The sequence below is a fragment of the Biomphalaria glabrata genome, chromosome 2 (genome assembly GCF_947242115.1).
Source record: "Biomphalaria glabrata chromosome 2, xgBioGlab47.1, whole genome shotgun sequence".
Lineage (NCBI taxonomy): Eukaryota > Metazoa > Mollusca > Gastropoda > Planorbidae > Biomphalaria > Biomphalaria glabrata.
Window position 1 is genome coordinate 19389650 of NC_074712.1, and position 20778 is coordinate 19410427.

At 37.9% G+C, this 20778-nt stretch overlaps 1 protein-coding gene across 2 annotated transcripts; it reads left to right on the forward strand.

Annotated features, from left to right (window-relative positions):
- Nucleotides 1-563: 563 nt before the first annotated feature.
- LOC106052127 (SUN domain-containing protein 2-like) lies at nt 564-20000 on the forward strand. 2 transcript variants are annotated; one of them, XM_056019584.1, is made up of 12 exons: nt 564-949; nt 1144-1164; nt 3457-3480; nt 12563-12586; nt 14597-14618; nt 15369-15799; nt 16333-16427; nt 16595-16679; nt 17257-17366; nt 17948-18115; nt 18820-18912; nt 19185-20000. In XM_056019584.1, exons 6-12 carry the CDS (start codon nt 15424-15426, stop codon nt 19341-19343), a joined length of 1086 nt encoding a protein of 361 aa, XP_055875559.1. In that variant the 5' UTR covers nt 564-949; nt 1144-1164; nt 3457-3480; nt 12563-12586; nt 14597-14618; nt 15369-15423; the 3' UTR covers nt 19344-20000. The 2 variants fall into 2 exon arrangements, with proteins under 2 accessions (XP_055875559.1, XP_013062844.2); XM_013207390.2 differs by having other exon boundaries at nt 573-949; nt 15369-15475.
- The last annotated feature ends 778 nt before the right edge of the window (nt 20001-20778 follow it).

Genomic DNA, 20778 nt, shown 5'->3' on the forward strand with positions numbered 1-20778 from the left:
AGTTTGAAAATCTCAGTTTTGTGGATTTGAAACTCAGTATAATCTAAAGCCATCACTGATTTGTTTGTCTTTCATTCTCCCAATTCAACTTTTTTTTTTACATATTTCTTCCTTGCTATGTCCTTGGACGGGCTTGGAATAACTAAACACCTTTTTTCATTCATTTACATTAGGCCTACTGAATCTGAGTTTTGAACATTCACTTTTTATTTGTTTCGTTCCAAGTTTTTAAATTTAACACAGACTTTGTATTCTTGTTTTGTGTTCGAAATTCCTCTTTTTTTTCTATGTTGCGCAGTCACACTTCCTAGATTAAGGTCTCAAACTATTATCTTATTCTAGATCATGAATCAATGAGCCAAAGATATTTATATGCAGTTGCAGTACTTTTTTTTTTGGTAACAAAATAGTTGCCGGTACTCAATGATGGATTGCTTAACTTTTAACTACTAATAAATTAATAATAAACGTCAAAATGCCAGAAAAGTATGCCTAATACTTTTTCCCCACATTGAAAAAGGTGACGGTACGCAGTACGTCACAAAATAAATCTGGTGGGACAACGACGCTAGTTTGTGAATAAGTCTCCTATCTATAAGGAAGCGCAATTTAAAACTGACAAACCTACGAGATAGACTTTATGTATCTGGGAAGGGGGAGAGAGAAACTCTTTTATCCTTAAGGTCTGAAACTAGAGGCCGAAAATGTTTGAAAATTGTTATAAGCTTCCACTACTGATAACTTATAGATATGGATATAAAATATTTAGTCTACATTTACTGTGTTTTTCTTTTTCTCTTTCTATGATTTGATTACTGAACTGCAGCTAATCAGGACACTCTATGACAATCTTTAAATAAAAGTGTCAAGTTCCTATTTGACCTACCCATTAGAAACGTTTGTCTTAATAATGTCTATTCCTTTTTCTTTTTTCCAGATCGTGTTGAAGGTAAGTTTGAGTCTGTTATAGCTTAGAAATAGTATTTCTTTTTATGTATATCAAAAATAATTAATGACATCCCATAACCATTAGCACCACATAACCATTAGTACCACATAACCATTAGCACCACATAACCATTAGCATATATGTAAGCTTATTTATATGCGTTACTCTTAATAATGACAATTTATTTTTTCCAGCTCAATCAGATGATTGTGACGGTAAGCCTGGGTCTGTTTTAAACGTAATGTTGTTTTTTAATTATATTTAAATTATCAATGACATGCCATAATCATTAGCATATTAGGAAGCTAGCCCGTACTTTTTTTTGTTCATACAAAGAAGTGCCACAAACTTCATTAATTACCATCAAGGTTGAACGTTTCATTTCCGGTTATACCTTTTCGACATTGGTTGGTTCAGTTTTGAAATGGGAAGCTGTGACCCATAATTCTTTGAACTTTTGAAATCAACTTAAATCAGGATGATTGTAAAAAAAAATTCATGGCAGCAAAAAAATGATGCACTGCTAAGATTCACGACAAAATGATGGTTGGTATGGAATCTATGACCAGGTTTCCCAGAACATTCGTCAGTTTAACGTTGGACGGAAATATCCGACAGAACATGTCACTAAAACCGAGCATCTTATTCTCTTATAGTACAACCGACTGCCATCTAATGAGGCGGAGACTTGTCACCCAGTTTCCAAGAACGTCAGCTTTAATGTTCACCTTACCTTTTGTTGTTCCTGATACTACAGAGGTCCACAATCTCTTATAATTCCTTCTGTGACACAAGTCGGCATTTCAGCTGCGGTGTCATGAGTCAAAGACCATGAGTATACCTTGCTCTGACATTCATGTTACTACTCAATGCAGTGCTGCTGGGTGTACCTGACGACAAAGTCATCTTGCAGAAGCTAATCCAGAACAAGACTGCGTGAATGTGTAAAACAAGATGGGATTCTGCCTGCATTCTCATCAATTACAACGGCGTCGTAGTGAAGACAATATGTCATGTAAGGCTTATCGCCACAATGACATACAATCAAAATTTTAAAATGCATTATATTACTTATAATAACTCGTATACAAAGCATAAGCAACATACATACATGCCTCAAAAACGTGCGATATTGTATGTTTTCCTCGCTTCGACTGGACGTTTTCCATTGTTTATATAGACTGCCACCAGGTTTTCAGTTAAAATTTCTGTGAACTTAAAAATGAACGTAGAGCTCGTCTACACACAGATGCTGTAAATAACGACCTTATTCTAAATCAACTAGGCCAGCACAGCCATGGAAGTGATGCTGCACAGTATCTGGCTGCCTCTATTTTAACAACAATTAGAAAGAGAGCTGCTTCTTCCACAGAGATCCCATCTTGTATCATAAACAGCGCTCTACGGGGAACTTCAGCGGTAGTGGATGCAAAATTGCCTAAGAAAGACACTTTACGTAAAGTAATTCAGCGAAGAAGAAATGAAATGCAAAGAGCTCCTCACTTAGCCTGAGCATAGGTCAACTTTGACTATTCCATTAGAATACCAGAACTATATGGTTTCACCTGAGCTGAAAGAAAAGTTTCTTTTGTATGACTCGAGAGATACGTTAGTATGACAGATACTGAAAGAGGTGGTTTTGTACTGTCTGTTCTCTATATACTACTGCAATATACTCCCCCACACACACAAAAAACAAGTTTTAATAACTTTGACTATTATCCTAGCTCAGCATGTTGTCAACGTCTTCGTTCATCTTATTATTATCCTTCATATGTAAAGGCACCGCATACAGCTTCCATTGTTGTTGTTTTTTAATTGATTGTTGTTGTTTTTTTTTTTTTGTTGTTGTTTTTTAATTGGCGTGGTAAACTAGAGACAAACTCAAACTCGGTCTCTTGATAAAACCAAAAAATTATGCGTATTGGCTACATGTTAACAAGTTAGCATTGGGCTTGTATAGATCGAACAATTGCCCTATTTAGGCTACAAGCGATGAAGGTGCATATCACAATGTTTCCTCTCGGATGGCGAAAGCAGGAGCTTTTTCTAAATTGACGGCCTATCTGGGAAAAGAAATCAATTAGCCTAAGGACCAAGATTCACATCTTCAATAGCAATCATTATTCAGCGCACTTTCTTAGAAACATAAAATCCGTGGGCACCAGCTGGGGAGAGATCGTGATGCCGCCTACGACAGATTTATGTGGAGAGAGCTTACCACCCTCAGTCCCGAACGGCGTAGGTGGACCTAAGTCCAAATAATGTTAAACAAATCCTTCAGATCCCAGGTCAAAATCCTTTCTATTTAGCCAGTAGGCCTATTAAATTTCTTTTTTTTTTTAAGGAACATATATTATATGTAAACTATATAAACAGTAGATCAAAATTTAAGCAGAAATTACACATTTTAACATTATTTTCTCTTTAACTGGGCATTTGTTTCCTCTCGTCAATATATTACATGACTTATAAATGATTTAAGGCTGCTTTCATTTTTTTTTCAGTTAGTTCAAGTAGCTCCAGCGAAAGTGAGTAGATTTAGATTTTATACATTTAAAAAAACATTATCAAAAGCTCTTGTTAAAGCAAATATGAATGAATGCAATCTCTGTTATTCTGAGAGATAAGAAATAACATCAATCTTTATCAGTCAATGTCTTAGCAGAGTTTAGGTCTCTCACTTGCATGCAGGACATGTGCAGGACGTATCTTATCTTTTGAAAAAATGTCGATAATTTATAAGATAGCATTCTTTCATTATTGAATGTTATTTTAGGATACCGCTTGCTCTACTAAGCTTACTAAGCTTAGGTCTTGTCCCAATGATAAATTGTTATATATATTATATATAATGGGCGTAGTCGGGGAGGTGTTGGGGTTCAAACCCCCTCCCCGAAATGACTGATTTTTTTGTTAGAATCGTTATGGTTTAAAACAAAACAAAAAAAAAAAATGCAAACGACAATCCCCTAATTCCAAGAGATTAGCTAAGGAAGATTTTCAATTTAAAACACCCTCTTCAATATAAAAACGCAATAATACCTCTGCAATATAAAAAAGCAAATTACACACTCAAAAATCTTTGAGAGTAACCAAAGGGGTTTTAAGTTTAAACCCCTCTTCAGCGGGGTTTGGTGCTAAATAATACATTTTCAATATAAAAAAATAAGTAAATTAAGCACTAAAATTCTTTTAGCTTAGCCAAGCCAAAGGGTGGTTTTGAGTTTGAACCCCCCTCCTCCAGATGGCTTTTTTTTTTTAGTTTAAAACCACTCCAGATGGTTTTGAGTTTAAAATCCCCCTTCAGAGAGTTTTGAGATTGAAAACCCCTCTTCAATATTATTCGAAAGAAAACTACACCCATCAAATTCTATGAGCGTAGCTAAATGGGGTTTTGAATTTGTTAAAAAAAAAACTCAAGAGATTTTTTAGTTTAAAATCCCCCAACAGATGATTTTGACAATAAAACTTCCTTTTTTCGATATAAAATCTAAAGCAAACTACAGTCACTTAATTCCAAGAGCGTAGCAAAGAGAGGTTACATATTTCTACTAGTGGCTGCACTACATTAATAAAGTGCAGTGGATAATCATCTGCCTAAATTGAAAAAGACTAGATGTGGCTCAACAAAGATGACTAAGACGGATTTTAGGAGTCAGTTATAGAGATCGGGTGTAAATCAAGGAAATCCTATGCCGAACTTGGAGTCGACCCCTTGGTAAGGTTGTGACAGAGCGTCTCATGAGGTTCGCGGGGCATGTATTCCGACATTGCTAGTGACAGATTTTTGTGGAAACAGCTTGCGCCCACTGAGCCGAACGGCGCGGGAGGATCTAAGTCAGTAAGAAGAGCACATGTTTTGAAATAAAACTTTTTAAAAGCAGGATAATGCACTGTAGGTACCTCAGAATATGGATTTTTTATGCTTTCAATACTGGAAATAGTGCTTGGCGGTGGGGGGGGGGCTCTCTGCGCTCCCCCAGACCCCATTGCTATCAAGGGCGGGGAGTCTACAATTGTTCCACTCACTCCAGGAATAACCTATTCTAGGGTACAATAAACGACTTCCGAATGAACGAAGAGTCAGAATGTAATAAACATTAATTATATACACACACACAAACATATATATATATATATATATAGATAGATAGATAGATAGATAGATAGATAGATAGATAGATAGATAGATAGATAGATAGATAGATAGATAGATAGATAGATGGCGGAGAAAAATCCCCCGAAGCCCCTCTAAAAAAAAATCCTCGCTACGCCCATGATATATATATATTAGGGGTGCACCGGATAGTCGCTCAGGCTTCTGCTGAATATTCGGCCTTTTTTCTTATTCGGCCATATTCGGCTCCGGTCGAATATCACTGCCGGATAGTTGGCTCATAGCATTTTCAGTTGTAATTTGCGTTTTTATATTGAAGAGGGTGTTTTATAGTAAATTTCGGAGGGGTTTTAAAATGAAAATCTTCCTTAGCTATTCTCTTGGAATTAGCGGGCTTGACTTCAAGCCACACCCCTGCACGGGTAACGGACAATGAGTTTGCTTATCTAGAGAAAAATCTCAATCACTTGGCTGGACTAGAGGCCACACCTCTTCACGTGTGCCGAGTTACTTGGATATCAATCTCATTTAGTAAGCTGGACTAAAGATCACACACCTAAACGAGTGATCTTTTGCTAAATAGAACACAAGCCGCGAGATTTCATAGCCCAGTAACTAATTATTTTGCAGAAAAAAAGTACAAGGTTCAGATTTGTGTATATTAGCGTAAAAGACACGTCCAGGCCTATCTTTTAAGGGAGAGCTAAACACCCCCTACTCATTATTTTATTTATTTAGTCCTTGACATTCAATTTACTGATAGACATTGACAATTTTTACGCCAGAATGGAAAAAAACACAACATGCTAAGACAGCATACTGTACTGTAAATAAATATTACGTTGATTTACATTTCCTAACGTGTTAGCTTTAACATTACTCCTGCGTCAAGTGTCTTCATTTGATAACGATATTCTGAATAATTTGGGAGTGTTAAGTAACTCCTCGTTAATACCACTATACTTACAATGCTTGCTTAGACACTGTATATCTGGCCAGGACGACTTTTTACACACCTGACACCCACAGGCTTACTATCGTGCCCTTTTGTCAATGCATGGAAAGAAGAAAATGTTCCTCCCCATGAAGTTCGCTCGCGACTATTTTGAATGACGTCAGGTTGGCTAAAAAAAAAAGCGTTAACTTTAATAATAATTGTAACGAGTGTTTTAGAGAGAGAAAGCCACCAATTCGACAGCGTCAACGTCTTTGACTATCGCAGCTCCGAGTTTTGATCCTTCCGTCTGGTGGGCACGGAAGCACTACACATTAGAATCACATTTTGTTGGGAAAACATTTCAGAAAGCCTGCGATTATTTGGGCTCAAACTTCACCATTTGCTATTCGATGATAATGAGTTATTTGATGAGATTAACTGTGGCAAAGTCCTATTCCTCATGTTGGAATTCCAGGAAGACAATGATCGATGCTCGAAATTTTCCTATTTCAGAAGAATTTTTGTGCTTTACCGACAAATGCAAAAGATTGTCGATTTCTTTTTGTGTGTCTCTACCAAAAACTAACGCTGTTACTGAGAAGTATTCTCTGTAGTGAACCAAAGAAAGCAAGCAAAAGTGAAAACACAAAAATGTTTAAACGTGAAGTGTAATTTTGACAACGAATCGTAGAGAAATCCTTATGAAAAAAACTTATGACAAACTTGCTAAGATCGACACTTTACAAGGAGAATCAGACTTCCATGAAGTAGTCACGTGGTTTCAGAGGGAGCAGACTCACAAAATGACGAAGCTATAGGACGATCATAGTCACAGCTTAGAGGGAGATAAGAGCTTAGAGGGAGATAAGCTAGCACCAATTTAAATTTAAACACCGTTTTTCTTTTCTCTTTCTTTATATTTATTTTGAAAATGTCTTATTTAATAACGTTTAAAAGCACCATTGCTTTGCAACTTCTGATCAGAGTCTGTATTTTTTTACGCCCTATGATCAACATGTGTCACCTTACCAAAACAAAAATCAGAACCACCTTTTTTAGAGATATGTTATTCGCATATGACGCAGAGGCGGTGGCACATACTCTGGTAGAGCATAAGTGACTAATGTCTCGCTTGTCTCAGGCTTGTAAAGAGTATGAGCTTATCATTAGCACGAAGAAAACAAACGTTTTGGGGCCGCTACAAAACCACCCTCCATCCTCATTGATGAAAACAAGCTAAATACCATGCATGAATTCTGTTACTTGGACTCCACAATTCAAGTCTAATTCAAGATGACATGGCCATACAAGATACAAAATAAGGCTTTGATGACCTTTGCTTGACTCAGACCAAGAGATAGTGAAAACCGGAAGCTCACTTCAATGACCAAAATGGAGGTCCAGAAGGCATGTGTTTTGAGCATGCTACAGTACGGCAAGAGCCGAAACTAAATTCATTTCACTTGTGCTGTCTCCGGAGGATCCTGAAAATGGCAAGAGAGAGTGTGTAACACTGAGATACTCACTCAAGCGGGTCTTCCCATCATCTTTACAATACTGTTACGAATCTCACTATCCAGGCTCTCTGCAAACTGCACCATACACCACCAACTTAAAGAACTTGACAAGTCAGGGCTCCAAAATAACGTAAAGGTTTAATGTCCATAAATAACAGCCAATACTGTACAAATTGGCAGCACGTAGAACAGTACAAATAGCTCTGCGATAACAAATATCTCTCCAATAACACCGTTCCGCCGTATCAAGTCTTGCACTGGCCTCTCCGTCTCGTTCCGGGCTTGCACTGGGTTCAACAGTTCGGGACTGACTTCACACACTTGGGCTCGTTGTGTCGGACTCGATCACAGACCAAGATCTTATATAGGGTCCCTACTGGCCTTCTCGAACCGGACAGAACGCCGCTCGAGGTTTCTAGGTGGTCAGATGACTACAACTCTCGTGACGCTCCTGAGCTCTTGTTCACGACGGCGATCTTTCCCGAACTGTCCTGTTGACACGCGACTCGGCTGACCGTCGTAGCTCGTCACGGTTGACCGCTCGTCTAGCGCTGGCCTGGGGCGATTTGCGTCGGCTGACTACACACACACCACTACCCCTCTCTGTGCCACCACCAAGTTTATAACACTGCCCCCTCCTTAGATCTGTCCGTCCCGGACAGAATGAACATCATGGCATTGGCCGTGAAGTTTCATCGCTGTAGGTGGGGGTCGATCGGTGGCAGTTGGCTTGCCTCTTGAGCTTGATGGAGCCATCCATGTTGCATTCAGCTTCTTTCTTCTCCTCCAGTTGGCCTTCACCTGTTTGCCTCGACGTCGTGCTTTCATCGCCACCCACGTCAAATTTAGTAAACGTTTTCTTCTTTTCCTCCAGTTAGCCTTCATCTGGTTGTATCGACCTCGTGATCGCATCGTCATCCATCTTGCATTCAACAAAAGTAGCCTTCTTCTTCTCCACCAGTTGGTCTTCATGTGGCTGCAGTGATGTCGTGGTCGCGTCGCTCTCTTGTCGTTCGGTATTGAGGGCAGCCGTTTGGCACATGGAGAGGTATAGGATGTAAGGGCTGGGGATACCAAGATCGTTGGCAAAAGAGGTGGCTTCATAGGGCTTTGCGAAGAAGGACTGGGATGGGCTTCAAATCCACAGGACAGGGAATTGTGGGACAGATCATCATCTTCAGCCTTGTCTGGAGGGCATGTTCGTGGGGCAGGTTGGCAACACTCCTCGTGCAAAGGTCCTTCGGCTTCAGGCTCCATTCGGCTTTCTTCCCCACCATCAGGACCTCTCTCTTTCGTCTCAGTATCGGGCCAATCACTTGTTGGTTTCAGACCTTGTCGATGACTTTCGTCTTTCAGATGTCCATCAATGTTAACGTCAGACTGCCTTGGATTCTCTTTACCACCATCAGGACTTTCCTCTCCAGTCTTGGAAGCTGGACCAACGTCTGCTAGGTTCGGACCTGGCTGGTATCTCTCGACTTGCATATGTCTCTCAACGGCTTCGTCAGGTTTCAATGGGTCCTCATGATCACCACCAAGGCTCCTCTCTCTGGTTTTAGCATCTGAACGAACGTCTGAGTTGATGATTCTCTCCTCCACAGCAGGTATGGGTTGGTTCATGGCGGCTATCTTGGTGTTCATGGCATCTATCTTGGAATTGGTGTTTTCCAGCCCCGAGTTCATAGCTGCCATCTGCTCCTGTTTGCTACTGGCGATCTGTCCCTGCATAGCTGCAATCTGCTCCTGTTTGCTACTGGCGATCTGTCCCTGCATAGCTGCCATCTGTTCCTCCATGATACTGGTGAGCTGTTCCAGCAAGCTAGGTTCGACTTCAAAAAGATATGTGTCCGGATCTTCTTTTTCTTCCAACATGTCTTCTCGGAGGCGTGCTTGTAAAGTTTCCTTGTTACCATATACCTTCAGCCTTCGTCCACGGAGTTCTTCCTTCAGTACTCTAAATTCAAGTTCGTACAGCAGTTTCAGACGAGCCATAGTAGATCCGATCCAATCCGATTCCGATCCGATCCCACTTCTGACACCAGTTGTTACGAATCTCACTATCCAGGCTCTCTGCAAACTGCACCATACACCACCAACTTAAAGAACTTGACAAGTCAGGGCTCCAAAATAACGTAAAGGTTTAATGTCCATAAATAACAGCCAATACTGTACAAATTGGCAGCACGTAGAACAGTACAAATAGCTCTGCGATAACAAATATCTCTCCAATAACACCGTTCCGCCGTATCAAGTCTTGCACTGGCCTCTCCGTCTCGTTCCGGGCTTGCACTGGGTTCAACAGTTCGGGACTGACTTCACACACTTGGGCTCGTTGTGTCGGACTCGATCACAGACCAAGATCAAGACGCCGTTCGTCTCAACTGTACTTGACAGTACTCCGCACTAAACCGTCGTAATGCTCCGTACAGAACCACACCGTTGAACTGTGCTGTAGTCGACCGTGTTCTGAACTCCTGTCGTGAACCCGCTTTCTGAACCGTCTTGACTGCGTCGCCTCCGCTCTTATATAGGGTCCCTACTGGCCTTCTCGAACCGGACAGAACGCCGCTCGAGGTTTCTAGGTGGTCAGATGACTACAACTCTCGTGACGCTCCTGAGCTCTTGTTCACGACGGCGATCTTTCCCGAACTGTCCTGTTGACACGCGACTCGGCTGACCGTCGTAGCTCGTCACGGTTGACCGCTCGTCTAGCGCTGGCCTGGGACGATTTGCGTCGGCTGACTACACACACACCACTACCCCTCTCTGTGCCACCACTAAGTTTATAACAATACGCTGATAATGCTGCCTTCGTTTGGTGATGTCATGGACGATGATTGTATAACGAAAGTCATCCTTTATTGACAACTCTCGACAGGCGAAAAAAAATCTGGCCGTCCCACAAGTTTTTTGGATGTACTCAAAGCAGTGGACATCGATGTTGACTGCTGGGAAGACATAGCACTTTGTGAAGACATGGTGACAAAGAAAGCTATGGACATCGATGTTGACTGCTGGGAAGACATAGCACTTTGTGAAGACATGGTGACAAAGAAAGCTATGGACATCGATGTTGACTGCTGGGAAGACATAGCTTTGTGAAGACATGGTGACAAAGAAAGCTATGGACATCGATGTTGACTGCTGGGAAGACTTAGCACTTTGTGAAGACATGGTGACAAAGAAAGCTATGGACATCGATGTTGACTGCTGGGAAGACTTAGCACTTTGTGAAGACATGGTGACAAAGAAAGCTATGGACATCGATGTTGACTACTGGGAAGACTTAGCACTTTGTGAAGACATGGTGACGAAGAAAGCTATGGACATCGATGTTGACTGCTGGGAAGACATAGCACTTTGTGAAGACATGGTGACAAAGAAAGCTATGGACATCGATGTTGACTGCTGGGAAGACTTAGCACTTTATGAAGACATGGTGACAAAGAAAGCTATGGACATCGATGTTGACTGCTGGGAAGACTTAGCACTTTGTGAAGACATGGTGACAAAGAAAGCTATGGACATCGATGTTGACTACTGGGAAGACTTAGCACTTTGTGAAGACATGGTGACGAAGAAAGCTATGGACATCGATGTTGACTGCTGGGAAGACATAGCACTTTGTGAAGACATGGTGACAAAGAAAGCTATGGACATCGATGTTGACTGCTGGGAAGACTTAGCACTTTGTGAAGACATGGTGACAAAGAAAGCTATGGACATCGATGTTGACTGCTGGGAAGACTTAGCACTTTGTGAAGACATGGTGACGAAGAAAGCTATGGACATCGATGTTGACTACTGCGAAGTCTTAGCACTTTGTGAAGACATGGTGACAAAGAAAGCTATGGACATCGATGTTGACTACTGGGAAGACTTAGCACTTTGTGAAGACATGGTGACGAAGAAAGCTATGGACATCGATGTTGACTACTGGGAAGTCTTAGCACTTTGTGAAGACATGGTGACAAAGAAAGCTATGGACATCGATGTTGACTACTGGGAAGACTTAGCACTTTGTGAAGACATGGAGACAAAGAAAGCTATGGACATCGATGTTGACTACTGGGAAGACTTAGCACTTTGCTCTTTCTTCAAAATGATTTAAAATATCACTGGAGCTATTTTGGCTATAGCCTATGTTGCTTATAGGTAAATCTAGCACTGCCTAGCTTAAATTTAGTATCCATGGGCGTAGCTGAAAGGGGGGTCGGGGCTCAAACCCTCTCCAAAATTAAATCCGCCGCCCCGCAGGTGGAATTTTTTTCTTTAATTTTGCTTATTGTAGGTAATATTTTAATGTTAAACCATCAATTACACCAGCGCAGCCAAGGGGAGGGGTGATTTTAAAATCCCCTCTTCAATAAAACAAAATATAAAGCAACTGACAGTCACCAAATTCCATGAGCGTCGCCAAGAGGGGGGGGGGGTTGAATTTACCCCTTTTTTTTCCAGAGTTTTTTTTTTGACGTTAAACCCCCAACCCCCTTTAATCTAAAACTAAAGCAAACTACAGTCACCTAATTTTTACATGAGAGTAGCAAAGAAGGGTTTTGAGGTTAACCTCCTTTCCATCGAAAGGAAAAGCAAAGTTACATATACAAAGTTTCATGAGTGTAGCCAGAAGCGGTTTTCTAGTTACCTTACCCTCGTCCACTAAAAAACTACAGTAAAACTATAGTTATCAATTTATACCAGTTGCTGGGCTCCATTAATAAAATGCAGTGAATAGCTGATTTGGTTTTGGACTTCCAATTTTTTATTAGAAGAGTAACAGGAGAATAACCCTCTGAATATGCATTTTTTTTAGTACGACAAAAAACCCTCCCTGAAAAAAATCCTGGCTACGCCTAAGTAAGTATCCCTCCTCTTCTGTCAAAAACTAACCGCCGCTTGGTAGCCTAGAAATGAAATAGTACATAACTTCTTATATTCATACTAAAAATATTAAAACCTGTCTTTTTGTCTGTAATACTTACTAAATAGAGCCCTACTAACAACTAATTTGTAAAATGTGTTGTTCCTTTCTTCTCCAGGCTGTGAAAGTGGATGCAATGCTAGTAAGTTTAGAATGCTTCACGAAAATAGTTCACCATTTGCCATACAAAAAAACAACACTTTGAAAACAATACATTACAAATGTATAGCTTCAACTAAAAATATGGACATTTATAAGGAACTAGGAATTATTATTTTGTATATTTTCTTAACATTTCTACCAACAATTTTGTGTTTTTGCCAATGTGATGAATGAACAATGTAACAGCACAATGTCAAATTGTCAAAAGCCCTTTAGATCCTTGGCCAAAGGAAATAATTTCTTCCAGAGGCTAGGAACGTGAGGATCTGCGCTGAAGGTCATCCACCAACTAGAGCAGTGATGGCAAGTTTTTGGAAGAGCGCGCCAAAAATTATAAATAATTAATAAATTATAAATTATTTTATTTAGAAAGTACAGAAATTTATTATAAGACTGAATGATATCAAAATAGAACTATAACGAATGCTATATGAAGCTGTGAGTGATTCGATTCTAGTTTTTTTTTCTCTTAATTCGGATCAGCTTCGGACGTAGTCTCCCTTTCTTTAGACCTTGCAATCTATAGGGCAGATGATGTTAAGGTCATCCGTTTCTTTGGCCAACGGTTCACGAGTAGGTGTCATGTGGCCAGCACAACGACCAACCGCCTTTACTTTCCCTAACTAATACCCATAAGAGTTGGCTGGACTCAGGGGCTCCCTAATAATTCAAAATCCGAGTCTTCACCGAGATTCGAGCCCAGGAACCCAGGTTTGGAAGCCAAGCGCTTAACCACTCAGCCACCGCACCCAACGTAGTTATTATTCAAAGTTAACTGAAAAGTCCATCAGAGGCTTGTCTTTAAAGTTTAAAAAAGTACTTCCGCATCCACTCATCTTAAGAAACACAATGTATAGTAATTTCACAATGTGAACACTTTCCCCACTGGGTGAAATGGTTTTGAGGACTGGCTCGGCAGATGGGGCAAAGGGAACCTATCTTTCTTACCATGTGCATTGGATTCGTCATTTGTGAACCCACTGAAGGTTAGGGTTCTTTTCTCTGTTTTCCTATCTGATTCCTCCAATAAACATTTTGGCCATGATTGATGTGAGCAGGAATATATACACCTGTTGTTGGCATTAGTTTGATGTAACAAGAAACAAAATTTAAATGCCAGGCCCTGGTGGTATTCAAAAGTACTAGACTCTCATCATTTATTTCTCATCTCTTTGTCTACATGTAGAAACTAAGCAAAGTTCCTACTGGCTATATTCAGGCTACAAGCAGGAATTCCTGCATTGGGTGGTAGTGAGCACAAAAAGTTATGTTTTAAATGAACTTTTTGCATGAATTGGGGTAGGGCTGTGGTTGATGTCACTTTGTAGTTCATAGATTCTTCCTGTCTGCCTTAACTAATACCGTAGCTGATTAGTGAGCATCTTTATTGTCCAAGTAGGAAGAAACTATTTTGAATTTTGCTCTCAACTAAGCCATTTCTTGTTGTATATTTGGTTTGTTAGGAGGTGGGGTAGCTGAGTGGTAAAGCGCCTGGCTTACAAACATAGTGTACACAATTCTGTCTGGCGGGAGGTCAGACTCGGGGTTAAACTCGTGTTTTATTTGACGTTCACTTCTAGTGACACGGTCACTCTGGACTCGCGGGCTAGAAACTCGCCCGGATGCCGCGTACATCGGGACCCCCTCCATATTCCTATTCTCTACCAGGCTAACCGTGAAAGACGGCGCATGAACCGGTTGTGTGAGCTCTTACAACCCTACACTATTCTCACCCTCTTAGGCATCCCCACAGGAGTCCTGTCTTGCTACCCTAATGGGTACCTGACATTAGTTTGAGTAAAAGTAAAGGTAGTTGTTCGTTGCGCTGGCCACACGACACTCTTGTTAACCCTAAGCCACAGAAACAGATGACCATTACATCATCTGCCCTATAGATCACATGGTCTGAAGGGAGAACTTTACTTTTAAAAAAAAATACATTTTGTTAGGGTAAATATTTTTTTTACTTTCTTGACAATTTTTTTTTCAGGACGTTGCGGTCGGTCTTGGCTGTGAGTACAGAAAATATTGTCTCATTCTGGCTGAGTATTGATGTGGACAGTTCTAAATGATTGTATCATTATCAAAAAGGAATCACTGTTATGCATGGGATTGTGGGTGGGGTGTGGTCGCTCGTAGTCTGACGACATAGCATTTTTAAAGTCAAACAACTACAGGCTTGCTTTAAAGTTTAAAGGGACATAATTTTTTCCTGTCCACTTTTTACTTCCCTTTACCTCGTTGTATTGAAAATGTATTTGCACCATTCTACATTCGTACTACGCTGCATACAAGCACTAGTAGATGGGTGTTTAAACTTGGAGATTTTTATGATTATTTGGAAACAGTAAAGGCGTTTGATCAATGGGATGGCCACATGACACCTTTTTGCAACTGTCAGCCATAGAAACATATGATCTGAACATTATCTGCCACATAGACAGAAAGATCTATAAGGGGCACTTAATTTTGCATACAACTAAGAAATACTTATTTTAATTGGTACAAAGGATATGTACATCTGCGACTGTCATACTAATTATATCTACTCCTTATCCATTGGAAATAATAGTTTAAAAAAAAGGTGAAAAGTAAATGCTAAATATAGGTTAAGATATTCTGTTGAAAAGTGAATGCTAGATAAAGGTTAAGATATTCTATTTGCTATACAATGGCAATCTATGTGCTGTACAAAATTTCACCTAAATTATACATTTATTTTATTATTTGACAACATCTTATAACTTGGTTTTATTTGCCAGGTCCCTTGGAGAGCTACTCAAAAGACTAAGTTGTCAGCTGTCTAAAGTAAACCCCATGAACTTCAGTTGTTGTACATTGTATATCTTAGGTGTTCTTTTACTTCTTGGTAGGTCATATATCTTAGGTGTTCTTTTACTTCTTGGTAGGTCATATATCTTAGGTGTTCTTTTACTTCTTGGTAGGTCATATATCTTAGGTGTTCTTTTACTTCTTGGTAGGTCATATATCTTAGGTGTTCTTTTACTTCTTGGTAGGTCATATATCTTAGGTGTTCTTTTACTTCTTGGTAGGTCATATATCTTAGGTGTTCTTTTACTTCTTGGTAGGTCATATATCTTAGGTGTTCTTTTACTTCTTGGTAGGTCATATATCTTAGGTGTTCTTTTACTTCTTGGTAGGTCATATATCTTAGGTGTTCTTTTACTTCTTGGTAGGTCATGTGCTGGCTCGACTACTGGGGGGGATATTGGGAGCATATTTTTTTTTATACTATTATTGTTGTTATTATGTGTAATATATCTCTCGATGTTCTAATGATGTTATTATGTGTAATATATCTCTCGATGTTCTAATGATGTTATTATGTGTAATATATCTCTCGATGTTCTAATGATGTTATTATGTGTAATATATCTCTCGATGTTCTAATGTTGTTATTATGTGTAATATATCTCTCGATGTTCTAATGATGTTATTATAAAGATAAAATAACAAAAAAAAATTTTTCTTTGTCTAATTTTTTATTTCTTTCTTGATGCTCAGTAATTTCATTTGTATTTTTAAATTGATGCCATTACTCTTGTTTCTTTAATGTCATAAAGTCTTGTTTCTTTAATGTCATAAAGTCTTGATTCTTTAATGTCAAACAGCCTTGTGATTTTTTAATGTCATAGAGTCTTGTTCTTTAATGTAATTGTAATTAAGCATTATTATATAGTAAAAACAAATTTTGGTGTCTTCTAGGTTTTTTGTATCTGTATGGCTTAACACTTCTATATCAGCTTTATAGACTGTTACGTATATTGGCTCAAACATTTTTACCTTCTTCATGGCTAAAGGTGAGTATATATCTTTTGTATTAATGACCCTGGTACACTCATTTCAGTATCTGTTATATAAAGGATAAATGGATATTATATGCAGAATTCTAAACAAAAATTATTATAGTTTTGTTAATAAATGAATACAATATTCAATTAAGAATCTTGGGCTATTCTTGTTTCAGACCACTCAAGAAATTGTTGAAGAAGCCTTGTACAAATACAGTGCTGATCGTTTAGGTATAACTGATTATGCTCTTGAGTCTTCTGGTGAGACATTCTTCTTATTTTGTTTGTAAAATTAAAGAATGCAATGAGATGACTCGGTTTCACAAAGCTTGATGCAATTCTAATGTATAAAAATTTTTTTTTAACTCACTTGAGAGAAATTAATTTGAGGTTCAGGGTAAAGTTTAAAAAATAAGTCTCTCTGCATTCATGTCATAAGAATACATAAACCAAATTATTTTACTCTAATTGTTTCCAAGCAGATAGTTTGTCCTTATTTTTGAGGTGAGCAGTAGGATGATATCCTTTATTTTCAACTGGGGGTGTGACCACTCTCATTAGTGGGGCCATGGTGTGGGTTAAGCATTGCATTGTAGTCCTGTGCCAGCATACGTGATTTTAAAACATATGAGGGCTGTAATGCACATAAGTTCCATCTGCAGTCTTGTTTGAAATGTTTTGGAGGTTAAATTAACTAAGCAATACTTTGTCAAGAATTCCTGATAGGCATTAGAGAAGTTTCAGAATGTTCTGATAGCGAAAGTCATATAATACTAGCATCAAATATTATTTTCTGCTGCTTTACATTCAACTTTAAAAATGTTTTATTGAACTTTAGGTGCAACAGTTTTATGCAGCAGTGAAACTTACTACTCCAAGTTCGGCATGATCTCTGTTTTCAATTTACCTACCTGGTACCATGCTTCAACTCCTAGCTCAGTCATTCAGGTCAGGTTTTGACTTGGACAACAAGACATCTCCTTTAATTAAAGAAGACATCTCCCTTAAGTAAAGAAAATGTCTCCCTTAAGTAAAGAAGACATCTCCCTTAACTAAACCATGTATTTTGTAACAGATTTTTTGTTAAGAAAAAAGTTTATATGCTTATTCTTTTTTTACATGTTAACTACTTCAGATTGTCATGTGCAACTGGGGTGATTTAATTAAATTCAATTGATTATTTAAGTATTTAGTATTGATATCATTAGATATAGGGGTTTCTAATGATTCCTTACAGGTTGGGAAACAAACACACAGGTAGCTTACAATTATGACAAGAAGAATTACTTTTGATTTAAATAGAAAATATTTATGGATAAAATGAAACAAGAGAGGATAACAATGGTGGGGAGAAATGATAAATACCAAAGTAATCTTTGGTTGCAGTTAGTGATTTCATTGTACTTGGAACAAAAGAGTTCTGTTAGTTTTGTGATGGGTATCTTGTAGATTCTTTGTGATCATAAAATAAAGTTGTGATACAAAAGCTGTTTATAACGATAATGAATGTATTGTGTTCCTTGTCACAGCCAGATGTTCAGCCAGGCAATTGTTGGGCCATGAATGGTAACTTTGGCTTTGTCACCATACAGCTGGTTATGCCAGTGGTTGTAACCGCTGTTACCCTAGAACACATTCCAAAAGAAATTTCTGTTGCTGGCAGATTGGATTCAGCACCCAGGGATTTTATGATCATTGTCAGTATAGTTCTACAGTTTACTCTTTTTTTTTTTCAGTCTAACTAGTCACTTGTTAAAGGCATGATCTTTTTAATATTGCTGCTTAAGAAAAGTTTGATCTTATTTTATACATTACATACCAGCCTTCAAAGGAGTAGATAATGACATCCTTCGTTAGGTTTATGTTGGCTTATAGTTCCATATGTTTGCATGTTTAGATGAATTAGCCATTGCATTCTGTTACAGTCTGATATGTAGAACTAGAATCTGGTCATACTTGACTAACAATCCCTAGAAATTCCGCTACTATGTTTGTTAACAGTGCTATCTAAATTAAATTATAATTAGCAGTTTGATATAATTAAAAGATGAATAGTTTATTCTCTTGATCACTATTAAAATTTGATTTGTAGAGACACTTTGAGATGTAGTAGCTAAAAAGACAAAAATACTAAAGACATGAATGTGAATTAGGTGACTGAAATGACTCCACTATTAATGATCAGTAAATGATCAGTAAATATAATATTGTGAAATTATTGTAAGGCCATACATGAATATTGTGTGTATGAGCCTGTGATTGTTAGTTAACACTAGATAATATCTCAACTATTAACACATAGAAGTTAATAATATATGATAATTGAGTATGGGAATCAACTAATCCTTATAGTAACTAAGTCATACTGTTTCAACATATTTTGTATTGCATCCTCCTATAGGGTAAAGAAAGAGGTTTAGATTCACCAGATGTCATTCTTGGATCATTTACATATAAAATTGGTGAAAATCCAATCCAACTATTTCACATAAAGGTACACATTTGTACAAGTTAACCTATTTAGTAAGACAATGCTCTTTACTTGGTAATAATTTGCTATTGAATAAGAAAAAAAATAATTTTGGTATGAAATATTCTTACATCATTGCTATATTGGGATGTCAATGTGATTGTGTACTATTGCATTGTGTATATAAACTGTAGCCTGAGTTCAAATCTAAGTGGAAAAAAAAATTTGAGGGGCAGGGGAGGGGGAATATTTTTTTAAATTTTCACTCTCAAGAATTTTGTTTTTTTTTCCCACAGGACCCAAACTGTCTGATGAAAGAAACACCAGAGAAATGTGGACCCAACAAACTTATCATCAGTATTATCACATTAAAGATTTTAAACAATTACGGCAATCAAGAGTACACATGCATTTACAGATTTCGAGTGCACGGGAACCCACAGCCTTCTGCCTGACCTTGTGAACTCTGACCTCTGCAATACAGTCAGAGCTGATACTAATTATAGTCATTGGGTCTTCAAATACATATTGGCATTTTATTTCCTCAGAGTTTCATCTATTTCAGCATCACTGTGTTTTTATATGTTCATCTTATACATGATGTAGTTGCTAGGAGCAGTTCACACTAAAAGGGATGACATTGTTATAAAACATTTACTCATTTTATAACCACAATTTTTTACATGACTTCTCACCCTTACATTCTTGTTGATATTTACAAACCAATGTACAGCAATAGTATACTTCTAGTTGGGGTGTCTTAATAGTCTACTGAAGCAACTAATTATGTCACTCTACTTCCGATGGCATCAAGTAACAGACTTGATTCTCTCTTTTCATTACCATACCATGACTTTAGTATTATTACCATTTGAACTAAGCATTTATACAAGAACTGCGATATTTTCTGCATTAGTGTAAGTCTAATGTTTATTCCGAGTCGTCCTTCTATCCACTAAGTGAATATTTCACCTTCTTCCACTGTTTTGTATCCTGTGCTACCAATGTAATGTGACCTGCTGTGCATTATGTTCAATTCTCTATACACACTCATAGATTCATAATTAGGATAAGTTCATTTTGCTAATAAATATTTAATACTATTCAACCAAGAGTTGTTTGGTTAGTAAGTCATTGTTTATTTTCATTCTCTTGAGATATTGTCTAAAAATTAAAAATAAAAATAGTACAAAGTCAGAAAAAAGTCATTGGGTTAGTCTTCCAGCTCATTACGTACACAATGTAATGGAAATGTATATATAAGGCTAAGGAATGAGGAGTTGGGCCTGTAAGGAAATATGGATTATGTTATGATTTAAATTAATGTTACAGTCATGGGTTCTCTTGATATTCTTTTCATAGTTCTATAAAAAAAAATTATTATTTTCTAGCAGAATTTTTCTAATGAATCTATTGTGTTCATTGTTGAAACCATAACAACTTTTTTCTCTATTAAAAGATTTAGTTACTGGTACTGGTGTATCTATAAGGTAGAGTTCAGTAAGGCATACAAATAGGCATTTAGTTATACAAAATATTAGGAAAGAGCTCTGTTATGATTAATTCAACCTGAGAACATTCTACAAGGAAATACTATCCTACTGATTCTTAGTTACTGAGGTTAGTGTAAGAATGTTCAAACTGTTGAAAGGATACTTTTATCTAAATGTGGTGTCATGTTTATTCTAATCTTAGTTTTACAATTTCCTATGAGTCTAAAATTTAATTCAAATTTTTAATAGTCTTTGTTATCCTTAAGGAAACTGCAATTATGCATTACACATAAAAATACATAAGAATGATGACATTTAAAATATTTCTATATCTCTTGAATAATTAATAAGCGTACACTGTGTACAAAAAACAAACACAAGCACATTTATTTTGTTG